Source organism: Aethalodelphis obliquidens, unplaced genomic scaffold, assembly GCF_003676395.1.
Source record: "Aethalodelphis obliquidens isolate GAN/ISIS:26980383/991018 unplaced genomic scaffold, ASM367639v1 scaffold2, whole genome shotgun sequence".
NCBI classification, from domain to species: Eukaryota; Metazoa; Chordata; class Mammalia; order Artiodactyla; family Delphinidae; genus Aethalodelphis; species Aethalodelphis obliquidens.
The window spans coordinates 60169272-60192599 of record NW_020837946.1 but is presented as its reverse complement, the minus strand read 5'-3'; the positions used below and the strand labels follow the sequence as shown (position 1 = coordinate 60192599).

The following is a 23328-nucleotide window of genomic DNA, read 5'->3' as shown; positions in this document are numbered from 1 at the left end:
GCTCAGGTAGGGCAATCTTGTTAGAAGGGGGTGGAACTTAAAGTTTCATTTGCCTAGGAGTTACATGGTCTAGAAAACGTCATTATACAAATCAAAAATGGGGGGGCAGGAGGGTCACACATGATGCCAGCCCCCCTCCCCTGCCTCCTGGCTTCCTCTTGACCCTGCTGGAGACGAAGGAAGCAGGGCACAAACAGCACGGACAGATCCTCTTGCACGTGACACTACTTTTCCTCAAGAAAACATTTTCTCTAAGGGTCCCCCTAGATTACCCAGTAACATCTCCATCATTGTCTCAAGTGATGGGTATAGGAAACAACAAGGTGGCTGAGAGTCCCCTAGAAACTTTCTGCCTGAACACAGAATCATTTGAAGCTGGACCTTAACTTTAGAGGGGTCCAGTCAGCTTAGACAGCTCCCTGTTATATGTGCAGATTATGTTTATGCAGGACTCCAAGTTCATGGAAAGAATGTTCATTTGACTTTAAAAAAAAAAAATGTAGAGTAGCCCCCGCTCACCGTAACTAGAGAAAGCCCGCACGCAGCAACAAAGACTCAATGCAGCCAAAAATAAATAAATAAAATTTTTAAAAAGCTTTAAAAAATGTAAATAAATAAAAGTATTTCCTCACACTAAAATTGAACACATTGGAGGGCAGGATGGGAAATAGTCTTCTCAAGACATAGAGTAAACTGCTAAGAAATGATCCTGATATTAAACCAAAAGGCTAATTTTTCTGATTCAGATGACAAAACTGAGAAGCAAGCTCAGGAAGGGAGAATGAAGGCACCTGAGGCTAAATGACAGCCCTACTGAAGCTGTGCAGGTCCCAGGGCACCAGTTTCCCCCAGCAGGCCACAGAACCTGCTTTGTGCCTAGTAGGAAACACCACTTTATTTCAGTTAGTCTTATGTGTTCATATGTAACAAGCTTCTTCTATAGATATGTAAGCACCTTAGTCTTTATTTTATAGTCTATGTTTTTAAGTATCTTGCATTATAAGTAATCTTCATAAGTACTTAAAAATCTAAACTGTGTAACAAGTTACAGGATGATGTATTACAAAGCAAAATTTATTTTTAAAAGGATTTACTGGGACTTTCCTGGTGGCGCAGTGGTTAAGAATTCACCTGCCAACGCAGGGGACATGGGTTCGAGCCCTGGTCCGGGAACATCCCACATGCCGCGGAGCAACTAAGCCCATGCGCCGCAACTGCTGAGCCTGCGCTCTGGTGTCCTCGAGCCACAAGTGCTGAGCCCGCGTGCCACAACTGCTAGAGCCTGTGTGCCTGGAGACCATGCTCTGCAACAGGAGAGGCCGCCACAGTGAGAGGCCCGAGCACCGCAACGAGGAGTGGCCCCTGCTCTCTGCAACTAGAGAAAGCCTGTGAGCAGCAACGAAGACCCAAGACAGCCAAACATAAATAAATAAATTTATTTTTTAAAAAAAGAGATTTACTTCATGTAGCATAATCCCTAGAGCATTTTAAATTGTTAACCTGAATTACAAATTCAGTATCTACATTATAGAAACCAATATAATTTCAACTTTATCACAAACTTATATACAGCTTTTGAAAAAGTTATATAAGTCCAAAATAAACTATCGTTAAGTAGAAGAAGGAGGAAAGAAGAAAATGACTTTTTAAAAATGAGAATGTCGGAATTTATTTCTGATTTATTTCTTTAATAAAAGAAGATTAGACTTTAAAAGATGCTAATAAGACACTCTTTTTTAAAACCAAGGTAAAATACCTATAAAGCAATAATTAATCACAATTAATAAAAATATTTTAACATTTAAGAATGAATTTCTGGACACAGAAACTGAAGGTACTAGGAAGTTATACTTTATTTCTTGAACCCTGGTTCTGAAAAATTATTCAACATTTTTTTTCAAGAAACACAAGTACAAAATCTGAATAATGGTGGGAGTTCAAATCAATGAAGTGCCACAACATAATTAACCTTCATTTCACAGATGGGAAGATGGGCAGAAATGGAGTAGAGAAGTGAGTCAGTAGTAGTTACTCAACTAAATGAAAGCAATCTAATGCCCTAACACCTAGGATCACAGATGTTAGAACTGCCACGGATCTTAGATGTCAGGGGTCCAGCCCTTTTTTATACCGTTGATCAGTATGCATATATCTCATAAATTGACAATTTTGGAGGACACATGCTGGCAGTTCTTAATCTTTCTAAGGTCAGAAGGATGTGATGAAAGAAGCTAAATCAAGAATCGGTGCACAAGCTATCACCTGTGCAAGTTCACGTCTGCTTCATTTCTAGCTCATCCTGCATATCCACATCCTTGCTGAACTTACTGGAAATTTCCTCACTGGATTCCACTATGGTGGTGCCACCTGAGTTCTCATAGTGTTTCCTTTTCCTTTTCCTTCTAGTTTCAGGGAAATAAATTGTGCATTGGTTTTCCAAGGATTGGCTGAGCTGAATCACATGAACATGTGTTCTATTTCAGATGTGTTTGAAATTGGGCTTAATGCCTTCTGACATTTCTCTAGGGATTTCTAGGTTTCTTTTTTTTGCACACTTCTTGAGACTTGGTGTTCTGCTAACTCTCAGGTTCCTTTCCTGCACTCAGATTGTTGGCTTCAGTTACACTGAGGACAGATTAGCACGTTCAAAAACTCCTTCCTTGGAATTGATCTGCGTTTGAAAAAGGTGGGGCTTGAAGTCACCTGAAAGAGTACTTTTCCTTCTCATCCTTGTATATTTTATTTACTTCAGTGGAAAACATTTTTTCTTTTTATCTTTCAAGGTGACCCAAAAGCATACAAAACTGGGTCTCCAAGAAGTATAGATGTGTCCTCTAATGAACTACCCAAACTCACTCTCATTTTTCTCTTTCTGACTTACTTCACTTTGTACGACAGACTAGAGGTCCATCCACCTCACTACAAATAACTCAATTTTGTTTCTTTTTATGGCGAGTAATATTCCATTGTATATATGTGCCCCATCTTCTTTATCCATTCATCTGTCGATGGACACTTAGGATGCTTCCATGTCCTGGCTATTGTAAATAGAGCTGCAATGAACATTGTGGTACATGACTCTTTGAATTATGGTTTTCTCAGGGTACATACCCAGTGGAGGGATAGTCTGTCATACAGAGTGAAGTAAGTCAGAAAGAGAAAAACAGATACCGTATGCTAACGCATATATATGGAATCTAAAAAAGTGGTACTGATGGACCTAGTGGCAGGGCAGGAATAAAGATGCAGACGTAGAGAACAGACTGAGGACACAGTGGGGAAGGGGAAGCTGGGATGAAGTGAGAGACTAGCATTGACATATATACACTACCAAATGTAAAATAGATGGCTAGTGGGAAGCTGCTGCATAGCACAGGGAGATCAGCTCCGTGCTTTGTGATCACCTAGAGGGATGGGATAGAGAGGGTGGGAGGGAGACGCAAGAGGGGATATATGTATACATATAGCTGATGCACTTTGTTGTACAGCAGAAACTAACACAACATTGTAAAGCAATTATACTCCAATAAAGATGTGAAAAAAAAGTAAAAACATCAGGACTATGTAGTCATTAAAAAGAATGAGCTCTAAGTGTTCTAAGATTTGATGTTCATGAGTGGAAAAGCAAGTTGCAACAGTAAGTATGTGATTCCATTTAAAATCTTTACACATATTTGCCTGTAAAAGGCATGGAATGGCACACACAGTGGCTGACTAAATAGTGGGATTGTGGTGTGTAGAGAGGGTGAGGAAGGGGATTTACCCTTTCTTTAAAAAATCATTTCTGGGGGCTTCCCTGGTGGCGCAGTGGTTGAGAGTCCGCCTGCCGATGCACGGGACACGGGTTCGTGCCCCGCTCCGGAAAGATCCCACATGCCGCGGGGCGGCTGGGCCCGTGAGCCATAGCCGCTGGGCCTGCGCATCCGGAGCCTGTGCTCTGCAACGGGAGAGGCCACAGCAGTGAGGGACCCGCGTACCACAAAAAAAAAAAAAAAAAATCATTTCTGAATTGTCTGGGTTTTTCATGGAGTGTGTAGTTAAATTAAATTCTTAAATATTAATTAGGAGACATCACACATGTTCACCAAGAATCCTTATCAATCTTTACTGCATTTGGAGACTGTTACATTCTTGGTTTGACTGGGTCCATGCAGAGTTCAATTCCTTCACCAGACATTCCTTGAATATCAGGTTCTTTGCTGGGTACCAGGCTACCAAGATGATTAATACCTGGTCCATGACAGAATGGAAATATGCCCCAGAATGCAGATAAGAGGAACAGCGAATTTGGTAAAAATTGACACTGTCATCACTAGGGATACATCAGCTCCCTCACTTGATTCATAACTGGCCTTCTGTAGGCTTCATCTTTCGGCAGCGCAATTGGCAGACGTCATCCTCTCATTGTTAAAAGTCAAATTTAGGATTAAGACTCCACTTAATACCGCTGAGCTCGAGGTGTCCTTGGGGAAGGAGAAGTCCCCTGAATATACCCACTCTGGTACCCAGAATAGATTTTGCAGCTGCACACAGATCCTGTCTTGTCTGTTGTCTCTGCTGAGTAATGTAGATTCTGGGACAGCAAAGGGGCAGCTGGTGACTTTGAACCAAATTTTACCTTTCAACTGAATCCAGGGAAATAATTTGCAACAAAGAGCAGACGATGCAAAGTGCTATGTTGAACGCTAGATTGTGCTTTATTTTTTCCTCCCAACTTTACGTTTCCATGCACCAAAATGTTGATGCTACAAATATTGGATACCACGCTTACCTGACAGGCTTCTTCCATCCCACCTGGGCGCGGGGGCTCAGAGCGAGCGCGCGAACCGCGGCTGGAGCCCGTCTCTCGCGGCCGGACCGCGCTCGGCCGGCCGCGGGTTCCCCTACTGGCCCCGGTGCCCGAGCCGCTCCGCTGCCTGGGCTCCCGCAGTCAGCTCCCGCCGCGCACGCGCACTCTCCCTCTGGCGGCCTCGGCGCCTCCGGTCTTCGGCACGGCTGCGACTGGACTGCTCCTACGGGCGGGGCGGGGCGAGGAGGGGACGAGAGCTCGCGGCCACGTGACCGACGCCAACATGGCGGCGCCCAGCGGCGTCCACCTGTTCGTCCGGAGAGGTAAGCACCCGGAGGACAGCTCCGCGGGGCTTCTCACTGTCGCTCACTGGCTACGCAGTCGGGTTGAAAGGAATACACGTCCGCGATCAGACATCTCGGCGCACACGAATGTGCTTTCAGTTCTGCGGACACACGCAGACACACGATGACACATTGCCACAGGAACATACCCACAAGTGTTCATTTGTCACTTGCCTAGATCACGTCACTGCGTGGCATCTATTTGCAGTCCCTCCTTGAGATTTATGGGACATTGTCTAAGGTTTTCTTCTCCCACGTCAGTTGTGTGATTGCTGTAGCAAACTCTTTTATTCCTGGGGCGGAGCGATGAACCTACAGTAACTGAAATGCGCCTGGACCCCCAGTTGCCGCAGAGAAAGCAACTTGTATCCGTTGGCATGATACAACACGTCTTTTGGGGAACTTGCAAAATGTGATTATTCTCTTCCATTGATTTAAAGTTAAGAAGAGGAGAAATTTTGTCTGGCTAGCTTTCAGTAGGTGTTACTCTTATGTGAGTGGTGAGATTTTAGTAAATGTGCAAATACTTTTGCAGGTGAATCTTTGTTGGATTTGAACCGGTTTCTGAATCTTTGTTGGAAAGAACTAGGAAGTTGTTTCAAGGATGGGGGAAGAAGGAAATTAAAATATTTTCAAGGACTATTTAGGTTTCAGGCATGTAGGAACAACAGTCCTATGAGGCAAATATTATTTTCACAGTAAATAGCTACCGTTTATTAAGTGCTTTTGAAGTACATGATACTGTGTTAAGCACCTAACATATGCTAGCTACCTTTTAAAACCCAGTGAGTTAGGCATTATTCTCTGCTGATGAGAAAAGTGAGACAAAGTGGTTAAGTAATAAGACTAAGATTGCACAGATTGTAAGAGGCAAAATGGGCATTTGAACATGGCACTGATTTCTTTTCTTTTCTTTTTTTTTTTTAAGTGCTCGTTCCTCTGCCCTGCATGGCATGGTCTCTTCACAGAAATCAGTGTGCAAAGTTCAGATGAGACAGGACAAGTATGATGAGCATGTGTGAGAAGTAAAAAGGAAGATGTTTTTAGAGAGGAAGGAGGTTGGTAGGCAGATAGACCTCAGTCTTTCAGTGTAATATAGTGTTAGTGGAGATGACTAAGGAGCCACAGGAAGATATGAGGTGAGAGATGTGTAAAGGGAAGGTGATATAGGCAGTATTCTGGACTGGTTGGAAGGGAGAGTGGAGGCCAGTGTGAGAGTACAGCCTTGTGAAAAGAGCACCAATTTACATCTCTTAAGATCTGGGTTCCAATCCAAACTCTGTTTACTAATCAAGTTACTTTTTTTCTGTTTCCTCTTTTGACAAGAAATAATGGGGTTTAGACTTCTTTTGTGCACTGCAGGTAATGGTGAAGAGGATCTGGGCAGATAGTCAAGGTAGAGGAGGAGCCAAAACACACACACACACACACACACACACGCACACGTGTTATATACACACACATATGTATGCATATGTATATAATCTCTTTGCAGAGTATAGAAATAACATATTCATCTTTTTTTTTTTTTTTTTTTTTCGGTACGCGGGCCTCTCACTGCTGTGGCCTCTCCCGTTGCGGAGCACAGGCTCCGGACGCGCAGGCTCAGCGGCCATGGCTCACGGGCCCAGCCGCTCCGCGGCATGTGGGATCTTCCCGGAGCGGGGCACGAACCCATGTCCCGTGCATCGGCAGGCGGACTCTCAACCACTGCGCCACCAGGGAAGCTCCATATTCATCTTTTTTGTGACTTATGATTTTGACAAATGGTGGTTCAGACAGTCTTGGAAAAAGCTATTACAGAAATAGCTATAGTAACCCATCCCACTATACCCCACAAGAGGGTTATCTTCTAACTAGAAGAGGGGGATCTTCTGATTAGAAGAGGGAGGGAAAATATGTCATCAGGAAGAGATTTAGTGATAGGGAAAGGCCCCTTTATGGGTTATTCATAATTACTTTTATTATGCATTGCAGACAGGTTGTCCTGTACCACCTGCTCTCCACCCCCCAGGGTTGAAAATGAAGGGTAAATTTATGAAGGGTACTCTCTTTTCTCTCTTCCTCCTTTTCATCCTTTTAGATTGATGTAAATTAATCCACTATAAGTCTTTATGTGCCAGGATTTATCGTCAGCATCTATGTGCACCTTTCCCTCTTGGAAAATGGGAAGAAGAGATTTTTTTTTTTTTTTTTTGGCTGCATTGGGTCTTCGTTGCTGTGTGTGAGCTTTCTCTAGTTGTGGTGAGCGGGAGCTACTCTTCGTTGTGGTGCGCAGGCTCCTCATTGCAGTGGCTTCTCTTGTTGTGGAGCACGGGCTCTAGGTGCGCGGGCTTCAGTAGTTGTGGCACGCAGGCTCAGTAGTTGTGGCTTGCAGGCTCTAGAGCACAGGGTCTGTAGTTGTGGCACACGGGCTTAGTTGCTCCGCGGCATGTGGGATCTTTCCGGACTAGGGATCGAACCCTTGTCCCCTGTATTGGCAGGCAGATTCTTAACCACTGTGCCACCAGGGAAGTCCCAGAAGAGATTTCTTAACCTCTTAAGAAGGGCATAAGGTTTCTCTCATGACTCTCCAGCTCATTGTAGCTTTAATCACAGTACACCCTCTATATAGTAGTTACCTACTTCCTCTCTCCATCCCCACTCCTAACTAGATTGTTAATTCTTGTTGAGCAGGAACCGTGTCTTATCTATATGTCTATCTTAATAAGCACAGTACCTGGCTGAAGAGCTTACTGAATTGAGAGGCTGTTAAGACTTGTTCTCTTCTGAGGAATTCCCTGGAGGTCCAGTGGTTAGGACTGGGTGCTTTCACTGCCGAGGGCATGGGTTCAGTCCCTGGTCAGGGAATTAAGATCCCGCTTAAGATCCCGCAAGCCCTGCAGCTTGGCCAAATTTGTTCTCTTCTATCATGGGCTAAGGGATGGGTGGAAACTATAAGTAGTGACATTGGAAAGGGGAAAGGATGGATTAGTCTCTTGGAAGGTAGAGAGAAGGTAACAAGAGCCTTTTAGGGATGAAGGTACTCCTGGTATTAGCACTGACACTAAATCCCTGATAACGGTGCAAAATCCCTACCCTGGGGCCCCAGGAGCTCTCTCCTTGCTTAATCTCTCACTCCCAGTTCCCACTTTATTAGAATCTTTGTTCCAGCTCTCAAAGCTGGCACATAAGATCCTTTGCCCAGTGAGGATGGCAAGGAATGGTGAAGGCAAAGAAGGGGGCTTATTTTCTCTTTTAAACTCTTGTTCCTTTTATGAGCCAGTCTCTCCTGGCTTTCCTCCTGTTTCTCTGATTTTCCCAGACTTCCACTAGGCTCTTCTACTTCTAGGTTTTTAAATATTAGTGTTCCCCAGGATTCTGTTCTAAGCCCTCATCCCCGTTTCCTCTCTTTGTTGTCAGCAATCAAATTTACCTACCTCAATGACTGTCAAATCTATACAGTTTTTAAAAATCAACAGAGTATCCCCTGGAACTGAACACCAGGTCTGAATGCCAGCTCTCTGTTAGGTATCTTTTCCTAGATGTCTCACAGGCCCTTTAAGCTCAACAAGTCCAGTACGGAAATGAATATTTTCCTGCACATCTGCTTCTCCACATATATACTCTGTCTCCATGAATGGCATCGCCATCCAGGCAGTACCTAAATGTAAGTATTTAAGGGCTTTTGGTCCCCACCACTGCCTTCAGTGTCTGTGTCCAGTGAGTCAGTAAATCCCATTTCTTGGATGCCTCCAGTTTTCTGCATGGTCTGGGTATAATTCTTTACCATCCCTTGTAACTGGTCTCCACCTTAGTTCACCTTCTTCCCCACAACCAGCTGTCTTTCTAAAATTCAGATCTGATTATGACGCTTCCCTACTAAAAAAACCTCTGGGGACTCTTCATTGCTGGGATAGTCTGAATCCCTCAGCATCGAAGGATAGCACCATCTCAGTCTGGCCTCAGTTTACCTTTTCAGCTTTAGGTCCTGCCAGTTTCCTAACCTCATATCTCTGCTAAGGTTTGCCATTGTGTACCTCCTTAATTGCTTTGCCTGCAATGTCTTTTTTCACCCAGCAGACCATTCATTCTTCAAGGCCACACTTAAATGCCATCTCTCCTTTGAAGCCGTATTTGCCTCTGCCCAGGCTAAACGAACCCAGTCTGCTTACATAGCACTCAGGGCATGCCTTTATCACAATGCTTATTACCCTGTATCAGAGTATGCACACTCACCTGAAAAGTATTTGTTTACACCTCCATCTCCCTTGCTAGAATGGGAGCTTCTTAGAGACAAGAATCTTATCTTCTTCATCTCTGTCTTCCCAAAACGTGGCATACAATGTGTACACATAGTAAGTACTCAGTTTCATAACCAAAAGAAAGACCTTTCAGACTGCAACCTCCTGTAGGAACATTTGTTCACAAAAGTTATATGGTAGGCCTAAAGAATAATTTATCTCAAAATGTCAGTTTTTGTCATATGACCGGCCTAGTTAGTGACTTTGTTCCCTGCCTCCACCCCCTTTTATAGTCCATCTCCCTCCAAGATTAATTTAAGGCAGTGTTACTTCTGTATACCTTTTTGGGCAACTGTGAGAATTCCAGGTAATATGAGTTGTGAGTCAGACTTACTGGAGATAATTAGAAAAAAGAGGTTGGGAGGGGGAAGGGAAGAAATCTAAAAGAGAAGTGCTTAAGGCTTAAGCAGTGTAGTCATGGGAGAGAAGAAGGAAGCTGATGGAAGTAAACCCTTAGACCTAATCACTATCCTGCTGTCCTTCCACAGTCCATGTGGAGGGAACTGATGCCAGTGAGAGGAGAGGGTGCAGATTGTGGGCAAGTCCAGCAGAAAGTCTAAGAAAGGCACAGCTGGTGGGTGTATGAAATAGTTTGGCTTTTCCAGAGGGCTGTGTGGCACTGTGTATCAAGGTGTAAGGTATACATACTTTTTAGCTAACAATTCTGCTTTTAGGAATTTATCCTGAGAGAACAATAGGATGAGTGTAAAAAGATGGATAAATAAGAATGTAACTTTATAATAATGGTAATTGGGAAATATTCACCATAATCTGAAATGTTCATTGGTAAGAGAATGACTAAATAAATTATAGTTTATCCATGCAATGGTGTGCTGTGCAGCCATTAAAAAGATGATGTAGATACACTGTAGACTTAAAAAGTCATGGACATGCATAGAGGAGAAAAGGCTGGTATAGAACAGTAAATCCCACTTACATAAAGTTTGTATCTTTGTTTCCTTATATGTATATATGCCCAAAGAAATATCTAGCATGATGCTCACCCAAGTGTTCATAGCTCTATTTCCAGATGGTGAGATTGTACTGATTTTTACTTTATTTATAATTGATGTGTTTGAATTTTATACATTGAGAAGATAGCATTTTTATTTTCCAAAACTTTTTTTTAAAACTGTATAAGAGAAAAAACCAACCAAGCAAATATAAAAGATATCAAATGTTTGAATGGGACCAGACCCAAGGGAAAAATTTCTTTTACTGTGCATATTCTCTGCAACAAAGCAAAATGTCTATGTAATTTATAATATAGGAAAGGAACACCTTTAAGATTTCCATGATCAAGGAATGGTAACTGGAAATTACTTATATATACTCATTACTGTAATTTAAGATGCATATAATGCTATTAATATTTTATTATTCTTGTCTTTTTTAACAAATGTACAAATTTTTACAAGTGCTTTTGTTCATTTGTGACTCTAAGGCCATAGATTCTTCCACTAAGAATTTTCTTATGATAGTGGTTTTTCAAAAATTTAACCTCCAGGTAGGGGAGGGGCTGTATTACATAATAAATTAGGTACTTTAAACTTTTGTCAACTGACCTGAGATCCTTACTGTTTTGTATAGCTTCAGTAGGAAAATGTATCCTCAGTTTCATCAAACCAACTTAGAAATCATCTTTTGGGATGCAGGCCATGGATGATTTGGAAAATATCAATACTATTAATAAGGAGCTTCCTGTAACTTAAACTCTATTCATGTTGATAGCTGAGAATGGAGATGGATTTTTGCTATATGATTTTTTTAACAAGTACCTTAATACAAATAAACTCTGTTATGATATGGCTTGTTACTACATAAATTAAAGCATACTTAACAATCAAATCATAACCCTGAATTCCCTAAAGTCAGACTTGTCCCTCAAGCCATGTGTGCTCTTACGTTTTCCCTCTGCCTGAAATAGCTTTCTGTAACGCATAGTTCCTGTCTCCCATTGAAATTATGAACTTTACTACACAGTACAGGGCACGTAGACCCTCAATGATAAATGCTGTGCAGTCATTAACCAAAAAAAAAAAAAAAGGTGTTGACCTCTATTTGTTGACATGGAATGATATTCACAACATACGTTATTTGGAAAATGCAAGTTATAGAGCAATTTATTATAATCTTATTTTGTGAAATCAAATATTGATATATCCATGTGTGTCAAAGTGTAGAACATACAGAGAGAGAGAGAAAGAAAGAGAGAGAAAGATAGAGAGAATGGCATTCACCTACATAAATATTCACAGTTTTTATGAAATGTTCCCTTTCCCCAAGCATTGGGAATCTTTGAAAATGCAGAGTAGATGCTATGTATCTTTGGGAATTTGGCAAGATGGGAGGAGAATAAGATATATGCAAAGCTTCATTTGAACATTATCTTGTTTTTCAGTTAAAACAGTTTTTTCTTGTAGAGATTGGATTTTCTTTTTTAGCTTTTGAATGTGCAGAATTTCAAACATACAGAAAAGTGGAGAGAGCAGTACATACCCATCACCTAGTTACAGCAGTCATCAATTTATGGCAGCTCTCGTTTCATCTTTACCCCCAGCCACTTCCCCTCCCCAGGCTGGATTATTTTGAAGCACATCTCAGATATATAATTTCATCTGTAGATTTTTCATTATGTATCTCCAAAAGCCAGGAGCCTTTAAAATTTTCTTCATATATTGCACTTATCGGTTCTAGAATTTACATTTGGTTCTTTTCTTATAGTTTCCATTTCTGTGTTGAGGTTTCCCAGCTGTTTACTCACGTCCATCTTTTCCTTTAAGTACTTGTACGTACATATTTATACCAGCTGTTTTAAAGTCCTTATCTGTTCATCCGTCGTCTGGGTGATCTCAAGGCCTTTTTCTGTTTTATTGACTTTTTTTTCTTGACTGTGGCTCACATTTTTCTGTTCTTCATATATGTAATTGTATATTCTTCCCAAGTGGATAATACCTTGTGGAGATTATGCTGTTCCGCCAGGCGTGGTTTTCTTCCTTCGTAGGGTGGATCTGTTTGTTTTGCTCTTAGTACTAGAGTGTGGCTCTTACTCTAGTGCAGAGTTCAGCAAACTTTTTCTATAAAGGGCCAGGTAGTAAATATCTGAAACTTCTGTGGCCCTATCGTCTCTACTGCAGCTACTCAAGTCTGCTAATATAGTACAAAGGCAGCATAGACAGTATATAAACAAATGAGCATAGCTATATTCCAATAAAATTTTATTTATAAGAAAGACAGTGAGCCGGGTTTGGCTCACTGGTCTTAATTTGCCCACCTTTGCTCTGCATGTGCGTGGTTCTTATTCCCCTGAGGGCCCACTTATTCAGTTCTTATTCCACTGAATGCCTGTGGGGCTCAGTGAGGTCCGTCTACTCGGGTTGGGCTAAGACTTCAACTTCTCCCAGCCCTGCAACCTCTGGAATCTCTATTCAGCTCTCAGCCTTGCACCAGCCGCTGCCTGGTAGGCCTTGTGCCTCTCTGTTTCCCAGAACCCTCAGTACTGCACAAATTCCAGCTGCTTCAGCAGCCAGCCCTCTGCTCTCTGCCTCCCTAAGTAAACAGTGAGGGGCTGTGCTTGGCTTGGGCTCCATCTCCCAAGGCCACATTTGGGACGGTTTCCCCAGGCAGAACACTGGAGCCAATCTGGGCTCACCTTGTGTACTTATTTACCCTCAAGGTTCACTGTCCTACGTTGTTCAGCAGCCAATGCCAAAAAATAGCTCCTTCACGTTTTGTCTAGTTGTCTAGTCATTTAAGGCAGGAAGGAATTCTAGTACCAGTTATGCCAACATGGCTAGAAAAGGATGTCAGTTATTTTTTTTATTCAGTAAGTTTATTTTCCCAGGTTTTTTTTCTTGAAATTTATTTGTTCAAGCAACTGACTCGGCAGTCTGCCCTAATGGAGCTTTCCACATTCTGGATTTTGCTGACTGTATTTCCAGTGGAGTCATTTTAAATGTTCCTCTATTAACTGGCAGTTAGACCCAAGGCCTGACTTGATTTAGGTTACATGTTGTTGTTGTTGTTGTTTTGGGCAAGAATACTTCCTAGAGTATTGCTTTTTGTGATGTTAGTGGCCACTGGTGATCATTACTTGGCTCCATTAGCTCATTAAGACTTTGCAAAATGGTAATATTTTAATTCAGTCATTCCTTCTGCGTTTATTAGCTAGAAGATATCTACAGAAAGAAACTTTCGCAGCAAGTATTTGATTACCCTGATAGACCTCATCCTGAAAAGTTAAATGTTTCATTTGTTCTCTGTATTTACCAGTTTTTTTTTGTTTTTTTGTTTTTTTTTTTAATTAATTAATTTATTTATTATTTTTGACTGTGTTGGGTCTTCGTTTCTGTGCGAGGGCTTTCTCTAGTTGCGGTGAGTGGGGCCACTCTTCATCGCGGTGCGCGGGCCTCTCACTATCGTGGCCTCTCTTGTTGCAGAGCACAGGCTCCAGATGCGCAGGCTCAGTAGTTGTGGCTCACGGGCCCAGGTGCTCCGCGGCATGTGGGATCTTCCCAGACCAGGGCTCGAACCCGTGTCCCCTGCATTGGCAGGCAGATTCTCAACCACTGCGCCACCAGGGAAGCCCTATTTACCAGTTTTTAAAATAACAAGTTTATCCTCCAAAAGTGACCAATGAGTTGTGTTTAGAACTGTGTGGATTTATGTTTAATTGGGTATCTACTTCCTTAATTTTCTGAAAGTATATGAAAGGATCAAGCAGTGTGGAAATGTAATCCCAAAGCAAGATTGAAAGATTATAGAAAGAAGAGCAAAAGCAATTGACAGAAATAGCATTTTAAAAAATGAATTTAGGGAATTCTTACTATAACAATGTTAAAGTGGGAGGTTATAGAGTAAGAAAGGATTGAACATCCTCCAGTGTTTGTTGCAAGTTGAGTCCCATGGTGTTAGTCCTTCACATTGCAGCAAGAGGTTCAGTTTTGTATCTAGTGAAACGTCAGATCTTGTGCTTAGAATAATATGCTTCTTAATATCTAGAGAGTGATTATATATCAGAAAAAGTAACTGGTAAAGATCTGATTTTGGATCCTGTCTCTACAACTTATTATCACGTGAATTTAAAAAGTAACGTAATTTTCCACTCAACTTTTCTGTGAACCTAAAGCTGCTCTAAAAACTATGCCTATTAAAAAAAACAACTTAACCTTTCTGAATTTCACTTTCTTCACCTGTTTTCAAAAAAAGAAAGGGTCTAAAATTATCTAAGTTAAATGAAAATTAAGAAATTAAGTGGGAGAACCTGTGAAAGTATCTAGCACAAGAAATGTCCCTTCCCTTTTAGCAGATGTTCTCCATTGGTTGAAGCAATTACAAGGAAGCCCAGACTCGGGGAAGGGGATATAGAGTCCCTCTTGATGGGATACGTGTCAATGAATCGAGGCAATCTAAGGCTGTTTCTTGAATACAATGGGAAGGAAGAAGATGGACTCCTCAAATACATTCAAAATTTTGTCTCTATGGACACTTTCCTGGAGGAAAATATGCGTGACTTTCATTAATTTCTCGAAGTAAGATGATTTGAAAAAACAAAAGCATCTCCCTTAGAATATCAATATTCTTTGATACCCCTCCCACTGAGAAGTGGGGTCTCACTTAGTTGCTCCACGGCACGTAGGATCTTCCGGACCAGGGCTCGAACCTGTGTCCCCTCCCCTTGAGTCTAGACTGTCTTGTGACTACTTCAATCGAAAGAGAATTGGGGAGGTGATGCTGTGTGACTTTCAAGGCTGTCATAAAAGGAGATGCAGCTCCTGCTCTGTTCACTAGAACAGTCATGCTGGCAGCTTCAGCTGCCTTGTAAGAAACCCAACTACCCTGGGGCTGCTGTGTTGTGAGGAAGCCAAGCCACTTGAAGAGGTTCTTTGAAAGTTATCCAGTCAGGAGACCTAATCTTTGAGTCATCCCATTGCAGGCACCAGACATGTGAATGAGCCTTCAGATGGTTCCAGCCCACAGCCCTAGAGTCATCCCCAGCCAAGTCGTCTTCTTTACTCAGGGCCTCAGATATCATGCGGCCTCAGACATTCATTTCCAAATTCCCGACCCAGAGAATCCATGAGCATAATAAAATTATTAGTTCTGTTAAAACACTGTTAACTTTTGGGTAACTCGTTACAAAGCAGTATTAACTAGAACACTATGTAATATCTAAGAGCCAGCAGCAATTAATTTTCAGTGGAAAACCTAAAGGACAACTTATAGGTAGTACATGCAGGCAGGCAGTCACAAAATATCTCCCACAAAACTTGGAGTCACCACACACAACAAGTATGGCTTATCACCAGATATGTGTTTATTTATTTAAAAAATTTTGTTTAGACTTCCCTGGTGGTGCAGTGGTTAAGAATCCGCCTGCCAATGCAGGGGACACAGGTTCGAGCCCTGGTCCGGGAAGATCCCACATGCCGCGGAGCAACTAAGCCCGTGAGCCACAGCTACTGACCCTGTGGTTTAGAGCCCGCAAGTCACAACTACTGAGCCTGCGTGCCACAACTACTGAGCCCGTGCGCCTAGAGCCCGTGCTCCTCAACAAGAGAAGCCACTGCAATGAGAAGCCTGCGCACCACAACAAAGAGTAGCCCTCACTGACCGCAACTAGAGAAAGCCCGTGTGCAGCAACGAAGACCCAACACAGCCAAAAATAAATAAATAAATTAATTAATTAAAAAAATATATATATTTTTGGCTGCCCACACTGCTTTTGGGATCTTAGTTCCCTGACCAGGGATTGAACCTGCACCTCAGCAGTGAAAGCATGGAGTCCTAACCACTGGACCGCCAGGGAATTCCCTATCACCAGATATTTATAGTCTAGATGAAGTTTATTAATCTGGAGTCATTTTTACCATAAGTGATATTACTCAGTATCATGGCTGACTTTCCACATTTGCCAGGTTTCCAAAGAGAACAGAGCTAGAAAGTTAACCCAAGGTCAAATGTGTCAATAGAGAACTATCCATTGAGAAAAGCAAAGTAAGAATATTAATATTAGACAGAATAGAATTTAAGGCAAAAATCATCAAAGAGGACAAAGAGGTTCATGGACCTTTTCTCTTTCTACCCTCACTATCCCCTTAATGATCTCATTAGTCATATGACTCTAATAACCCATTAAGCTGTTGCCTCCCATGTTTATGCCCTCAGCCAAGACCTTTCTCCTAAATTCCAGACTCATACATCCATCTGCTTACTTGACATTTCCAAATGTCGAAATCGACATGTGCAAAACTCCAAAACTGGACTTCTAATCTCTTGCCTAAAATTTGCTCCACTCCAAAGACTTCCCTACCTTAGTTGTTGGTAATTTTATCCTGTCAGTTTCTCAGACCATAAACCTTCAAATCAACCCCAATTCCTTTCTTTCTCTCATGTATCCAGTCTGTCAAGAAATCCCATTGAATCTACCTTTTTTAAAAAATAAATTTATTTATTTATTTATTTTTGGCTGTGTTGGGTCTTTGTGGCTGCACATGGGCTTTCTCTAGTTGCGGTGAGCGGGGGCTACTCTTCGTTGCGGTGCGCGGGCTTCTCATTGTCGTAGCTTCTCGTTGCAGAGCAGGGGCTCTAGGCACGCAGGCTTCAGTAGTTGTGGCACGTGGGCTCAGTAGTTGTGGCTCGCGGGCTCTAGAGTGCAGGCTCAGTAGTTGTGGTGCATGGGCTTAGTTGCTCTGCGACATGTGGGATCTTCCCGGGCCAGGGCTCCAACCCGTGTCCCTTGCATTGGCAGGCAGATTCTTAACCACTGCACCACCAGGGAAGCCCCAAATCTACCTTTAAGATATACCCAGGGGCTTCCCTGGTGGCGCAGTGGTTGAGAGTGCGCCTGCCGATGCAGGGAACACGGGTTCGTGCCCCGGTCCGGGAAGACCCCACATGCCGCGGAGCGGCTAAGCCCGTGAGCCATGGCCGCTGAGCCTGCGCGTCCGGAGCCTGTGCTCCGCAACGCTCGGAGAGGCCACAACAGTGAGAGGCCCGCGTACCGCAATAAAAAAAAAAAAAAAAAAAAAGATATACCCAGAATGCATTTTTGACACCCCACTGTCACCACCCTGAGTTGAGTCACTATCATATCTTACCTGGATTACTGCAGTAACCACTTACTGGTCTCCCTGCTTCTACCCTTGCCCTCCTATACTGGATTCTCAACACAGCAGCCAGACTGAACTTTTAAAAATGTTAAGTCAGATCATGTCATTCTTTTGCTGAAAACCTACTTCACTCAGAGTAAAAGCCAAAATCCTCATAATGTCCTGTAAGGCCCTACTCATAGCACTTAACACTTTCTAACACACTGTATGACTTACTTATTTGTCATGTTTTCTGTTGCCTACCTCCCCACATATATAGACTATAAGTCTGGCAAAGAGAAGAATTTTTGTTTGTTTTTTTCCCTGATGTATCCCAAGTACCTAGAACAATGCCTGGCACATAATAAGCACTCAATAAAGGTTTTTTGAATGAATGAATGAAAAGTGGCTAGTTAATAATGATACAATAAAGTTATTAATAATGAATCTTTATGAGTCAAATAACATGTTAAAATACATAAAGCAAGAGCTGTTAAAAATAAAAGGAAAAATGGATAAAACTGCAATCATAATAGGAAACTAGCATGCCTCTAATTTGTCAATTTAAGTAGACATAATAAGGTTATTGGATTTCAGAATGTTATAATTAGTAAATTTGATTTAATATTAAATTTGATACCTTGGATTAGGATTTTTTTTTACAAATATACACAAAATAGGATAAAAGATGGTAAGTTATGCCACTGAAAACCTCAGTAAGTTCTAGAAAGAAAAATTGTATAAACTGCATCCTCTGATCACAAAGCAATAATGCACAAATTAATGGGGAAAGAGGAGATTTGACCCAAGTATTGTGGAAACACAAAAGGAAACTAAATAGTGGGGTATGTACCATTTACACTGTACTGGCCTTGGAATACACAGTTCTTGTCCTCCATGAGTTCACAGTCCTTGGTGGAATCAAACATGTAAATCAATTTTGCAACAGAATAAGAAGGATGCACAGATAGAGGTAAGCATATGATGCAATGGGATCATCCCGTAGAGACCGACACGCCTTCACCTTTACAGAGGAGGAGAAGACTAGGCTGAGTCCTCCAGTGCAAGGAGGGCCTGGTCAGATGAAGGAGTCTAGAAACAGAGAGGCCTCTTGTCCAAAGGCAGAGAGAGGGGTGAGAGCCTGTGCAGCCTTCTGGGAGCTCGGCTGGTTTAATATGGCAAGCAAGCAGGGTGAGAGCTAGGGAGTAGCCAGTTGGAGATGCTACTTTTGGCAGTAAAATGTATAGCATTTGGGGACTACCTGAATGAGACAACTGAAGCATGTGTGTGAAAAGGGGTAAAGATACCAGACTCCTGCTCCCTTAGGGATGAAGGAAATGATAGATGTGCACGTAGATAGTTTTTCAGCTGGGAGAGGAGACAGAAAATTGAAGAAGCTCCTCGTCCCCCAATTACTTCTGTTTCTTTCTGTACGTTTTTGCAGAGATTAGAGATGAAATGAGGTAGGGGGTTGGGAAATAGGAGGAAAAAATGATAAGGGATAATAGAAGGATTGCGCAGCAGTGTTGAGATCCAAGTGAAATTAGAGACCGTGTATCTGTAGTGACCCCATTCACTGCCACTGTGTGATTTTCTCCAAATGGGCATCATCCTGTGTGTATAAAAGAGTGAAGGTAGATAGTTGGATTGATTGGAATTTTCCAGATGGATGCACTGGAAGGACCAGGGAGTAAGAGAAAAGGGGAGTGGGGCGTTAGCAAGAGGGGGGTTGAATTAATGCATTCTAGAGTCTAGCCTAGGCTGGAAGTTTCCCAAGGTCATAGACCTTGTCTATTTTGTTTGTTTCTGGGCTCATTATTATTACAATGAATAATCTAGAGCATAGAAGTAAAAAGGGAAGAGACTGATAGTTTGGTGGGGGGGGAAGGAGTTGTCCTAAGACAAGAATTTCCAGCAAGAGCAAAGAACAGGTATAATGGGAATTAGAAGTGAGGAACTGGAAGATTTGGGGGTAGTAGTCTGGAGTTTCACCACGGAGGTGACTTCTGAACTGGGTTAGATGGTTTTTAGTTTAATTGGAGAAAGAAGCCTAATACCTATAACAATGCAAAACAGTATGATAGTGCTCTGGGAAAAAGAGGAAGGAAAGATAATTTGGGGCTGGAGTGATCACTTCACAGAATTGGGCCTTGAAGGATGAGTAAGGTGGTCAGCAGAGAGGCGGAGGGATGAGGGAGGGGCATTTCTAAGGGGGTAAAGCAGGGCAGCGGTGGGGAAACCATGTGAATACAGGACCTGTTCAGAGCATTCTGGAATGGAGGGTTTGGCTGGAGCTGAGAGTTTGCATAGAAGAGTTATGAAGAGGAAGATTAATAATACAGGTTAGGGCCAGGTGATGAGAACGTTGAAGGTCGGCTTAGGCTTTATCTTATAGGCAGCAGAGACTGATGAAGGTTTTTGATAAATAAGTGAAATAACCTGCAGCTGGTGGTGCCCTGGATGTATTGAAGAGGGAAAGCTATCATACCATTTGGGAAATATTGGTGGAAACAAAGTGATGGGGGCCTGAATTGGTGCCTTGTGTTCAGGATGGAAAGGGAGAGATGGATGCAAGAGAAATGATACAGAGAAGGAGGAGTCAGGACCTGGTGGTTAGAAAGGGAACCTGAGGAAGGAGAGGAGCTGTCAGAGCAGAAAGGAGGGAGTTGGCAGAAACAGAGAACATAGTCAGGAAAAGAGGCTCAGGAGGAAATTTTGGGATGACTCAGTAAGGGTCAGTGAAATTGGCCACTTGGAGGTCATAGAGACTTAGACCAAAATTTTAGCAGTGGAAGGAGAGATGAAAAGTGATGGTGGTGGCTGCAGAGAAGTGTGGAGGTTCTTGGTTCTCTTTTTAAATAACAACTTCATCAAGATATAATTCACAGACCATGCAATTCACCTATTTAAAGTTTACACTTCAGTGGTATTTAGTGTATTCAGAGTTGTGTGACCATCACCACCATCAATTTTATATTTTCATCACCCCTGAAAGAAACCTCTTACCCATTAGTAGTCACTCTCTAATCCCCCTATCCTCACCAGCCCTAGGTAACCACTAATCAGCTTTCTGGCTTTATAGATTTCCTATTCTGGACATTTCAAATACGTGTAATCACATAATGTGTGGTCTTCTATGACTGGCTTCTTTCATTTAGGACTGTGTTTTCAAGGTTTATTCATGTTGAAGCATGTATCAGTACTTCATCCCTTTTTTAATTGCCAAATAATATTCTGCTGAATGGGATATCACATTTTGTTTGTCCATTCACCAATTGTTGGACACTTGGGTTATATCCACTTTTTGACTCTTACAAATAATGCTGCTGTGGACATTTGTGTACAAGTTTTGTGTGGACGTACATTTTGGTTTTGACATAGAGGTCCTGGCTATGTTTAGACGCAGAGGGAAGGAAGGCAACTGGTAAGGAACAAGGACCACGGGAAATTCTGGAGTGCAGGGGGCTTCCTGGAGAGAGAGCAGACCTGAAAGAGGTGAAAAGGAATAGAAGGAGGAGAAGGGGGAGGATTCCCCTTGGAAGTGGTGAGAGTATCTCTACTTCTACAACAGGAGTGAAGGATGAGTGGGAATTTCTTTTTCTATGAATGAAAATACTTTGAAAATATATTTTCTGATTATAAAAGTAATACAAGGAAGGCTGTATAAAGAGAGGCTAAGAGTGTGGGTTGTCAAATCAGGCTCCTTAGGTTCGAATCCTGATGCTGCTGCTTACTAGTTGTGGAACCTTGGGCATGTTAACCTATCCAGGCTTCAGTTTCTTCATTTTTAAAATGGAGTTGAGACAAGTACTTACCTTACTAGGCTATTATGAAGATTAAAGAAATGATACCTGTGCAGCTGTATTAGTTACCTACTGCTGTGTAACAAATTACCCCAAATGACAAACTCTATGTCACAGTTTCTGAGGGGCAGGAATCTGGGTGTAGCTTCGCTGGGGGCCTATGGCTTAGGAGCTCTCACGAGGTTGTAGTTGAGCTATTGGTGGGAGCTGTAGTCATCCCAGCACTTGACTGGGGCTGGAGGACCCACTGCCAAGCTCACTCACATGGTTCTTGGCCGGCCTCAGTTCCTTGTGAAGGCCACTTTCTTGCCACCTGTGTCTCTCCATTGGACTGCTCACAACATGGCAGACTGCTTCTTCCAGACTTGTGATCCAAGGAGGGTACCAGAGTGCCCACTGTGGCAGAAGCCACAGTCTTTTATAACCTAATTTCAGAAGTAACATCCCATCCCCCTGCTCCCACAGACCAGCACAGTGTAGTGGACCAGGGTGTGGATGCCAGGAGGCTGGGTCATTGGTGACCACCTTGGCTACCACACAGTTCTTAATAATAAGCCCTTAATAACTACAGTTGGCCCTTGAACCACACGGATTTGACCTGCATGGGTCCACTTATACATGGATTTTTTTTTTTGATAGTAAATACTACAGTGCTACATGGTCCACAGATACTGAAGGCTGACTATTTATTTGCAGATGTTCTCCTGCGAGGAGGGTCAGCACCCTTAACCCCCAGGTTGTTCAGTGGTCAACTGTATTCACAGTGGAAATATTAAGATATTATACAAGTGGGGCTTCCCTGGTGGCTCAGTGGTTAAGAACCCGCCTGCCAATGCAGGGGACACAGGTTCGCGCCCTGGTCCAGGAAGATCCCACAGGCCGCGAAGCAACTAAGCTCGTGAGCCACAACTACTGAGCCTGCTCTCTAGAGCCCGCGAGCCACAACTACTGAAGCCCACATGCCACAACTACTGAAGCCCACGCGCCTAGAGCCCATGCTCCACAACAAGAGAAGCCACTGCAATGAGAAGCCCACAAACTGTAACGAAGAGTAGCCCTCACTTGCCGCAACTAGAGAAAGCCCGCATGCAGCAACGAAGACCCAACGCAGCCAAAAATAAAAACAAATAAATAAATTTATGTTTTTTAAAAAGATATTATAAAAATGTATATAGAAGAGGGAATTCCCTGGTTGTCCCGTGGTTAGGACGCGGCGTTTACACTGCCGTGGCCTGGGTTCAATCCCTGGTCGGGGAACTAAGATCCCCCAAGCTGAGTGGTGGGACAAAAACAAAAACAAAAGCAAAAACAAAAAAAGTATAAAGAAGAAAGTAAAAGTCACTCACAGTCCACCATTTAGATGGAACTGGCATTTATTTCTAAAATGACTTTTTCCCTAAGGAGGGCTACTAGTAATAGGACCATGATTTCTAAAAATTCCTTCCACATCTACGAGAGAAAGCTTATTAATTACTGAAATATTAACTTAGGAAAATGAACATTTGAGATCCTTTTATCTCTCACATTTGGAGTCTGCACTTCACACTTGTTTATCCTTCTATTCAGCATTGTGATAATTCTGAATTTGGGGCATCACATACCCTGTCTCTGTCATCAGTAAGATTGTGATTTTCCTATAAGATCAAATAGAAATAGGTCACGGATGAAAAGAACACCCTCACCGGACTCCCTGCCAACTGGCTGGTCCAGCTGAAAACCAGCCCCTCTAAGAATTGATGTTACAAAAACAGCTCCTCTCTGTTGTCTTCTGTCATTTCTCCCCTACTTTATGCTCCGTGAATAGCAGCTGTTCAGGGTATTGCCGAGTGAGCACAGGGGTGCTGCAATCAGAAATGTGAGTGAGCGACACAGCAGGAGAAGGCTGGGGCCGAGGGAGGTGCGTTCTGGTGATACAGTGAGTAAGTGGGAGACATGACAAACAGCCAGACAGCAGTACGATGGCCCACTGGGAAGCATGTGAAAGATTATCAATTACCTCGATTAAAAAAAAGAAAGCCC

The 23328-nt window shown here is 42.5% G+C and overlaps 1 protein-coding gene across 2 annotated transcripts in view; it reads left to right on the top strand.

Moving 5' to 3' along the window:
• Positions 1 to 4675: 4675 nt before the first annotated feature.
• The window catches only part of METAP1D (methionyl aminopeptidase type 1D, mitochondrial), an 80038-nt gene continuing 61385 nt past the window's right edge, over positions 4676 to 23328 (top strand). Inside the window, exon 1 of one of the 2 annotated variants that reach the window (XM_027128232.1) lies at positions 4676 to 5112. In XM_027128232.1, the coding sequence (XP_026984033.1) occupies positions 5073 to 5112 (40 nt within the window). In that variant the 5' untranslated portion in view covers positions 4676 to 5072. The remainder of the gene's footprint in view (positions 5113 to 23328) is intronic. The other variant, XM_027128239.1, reaches the window with a different exon arrangement.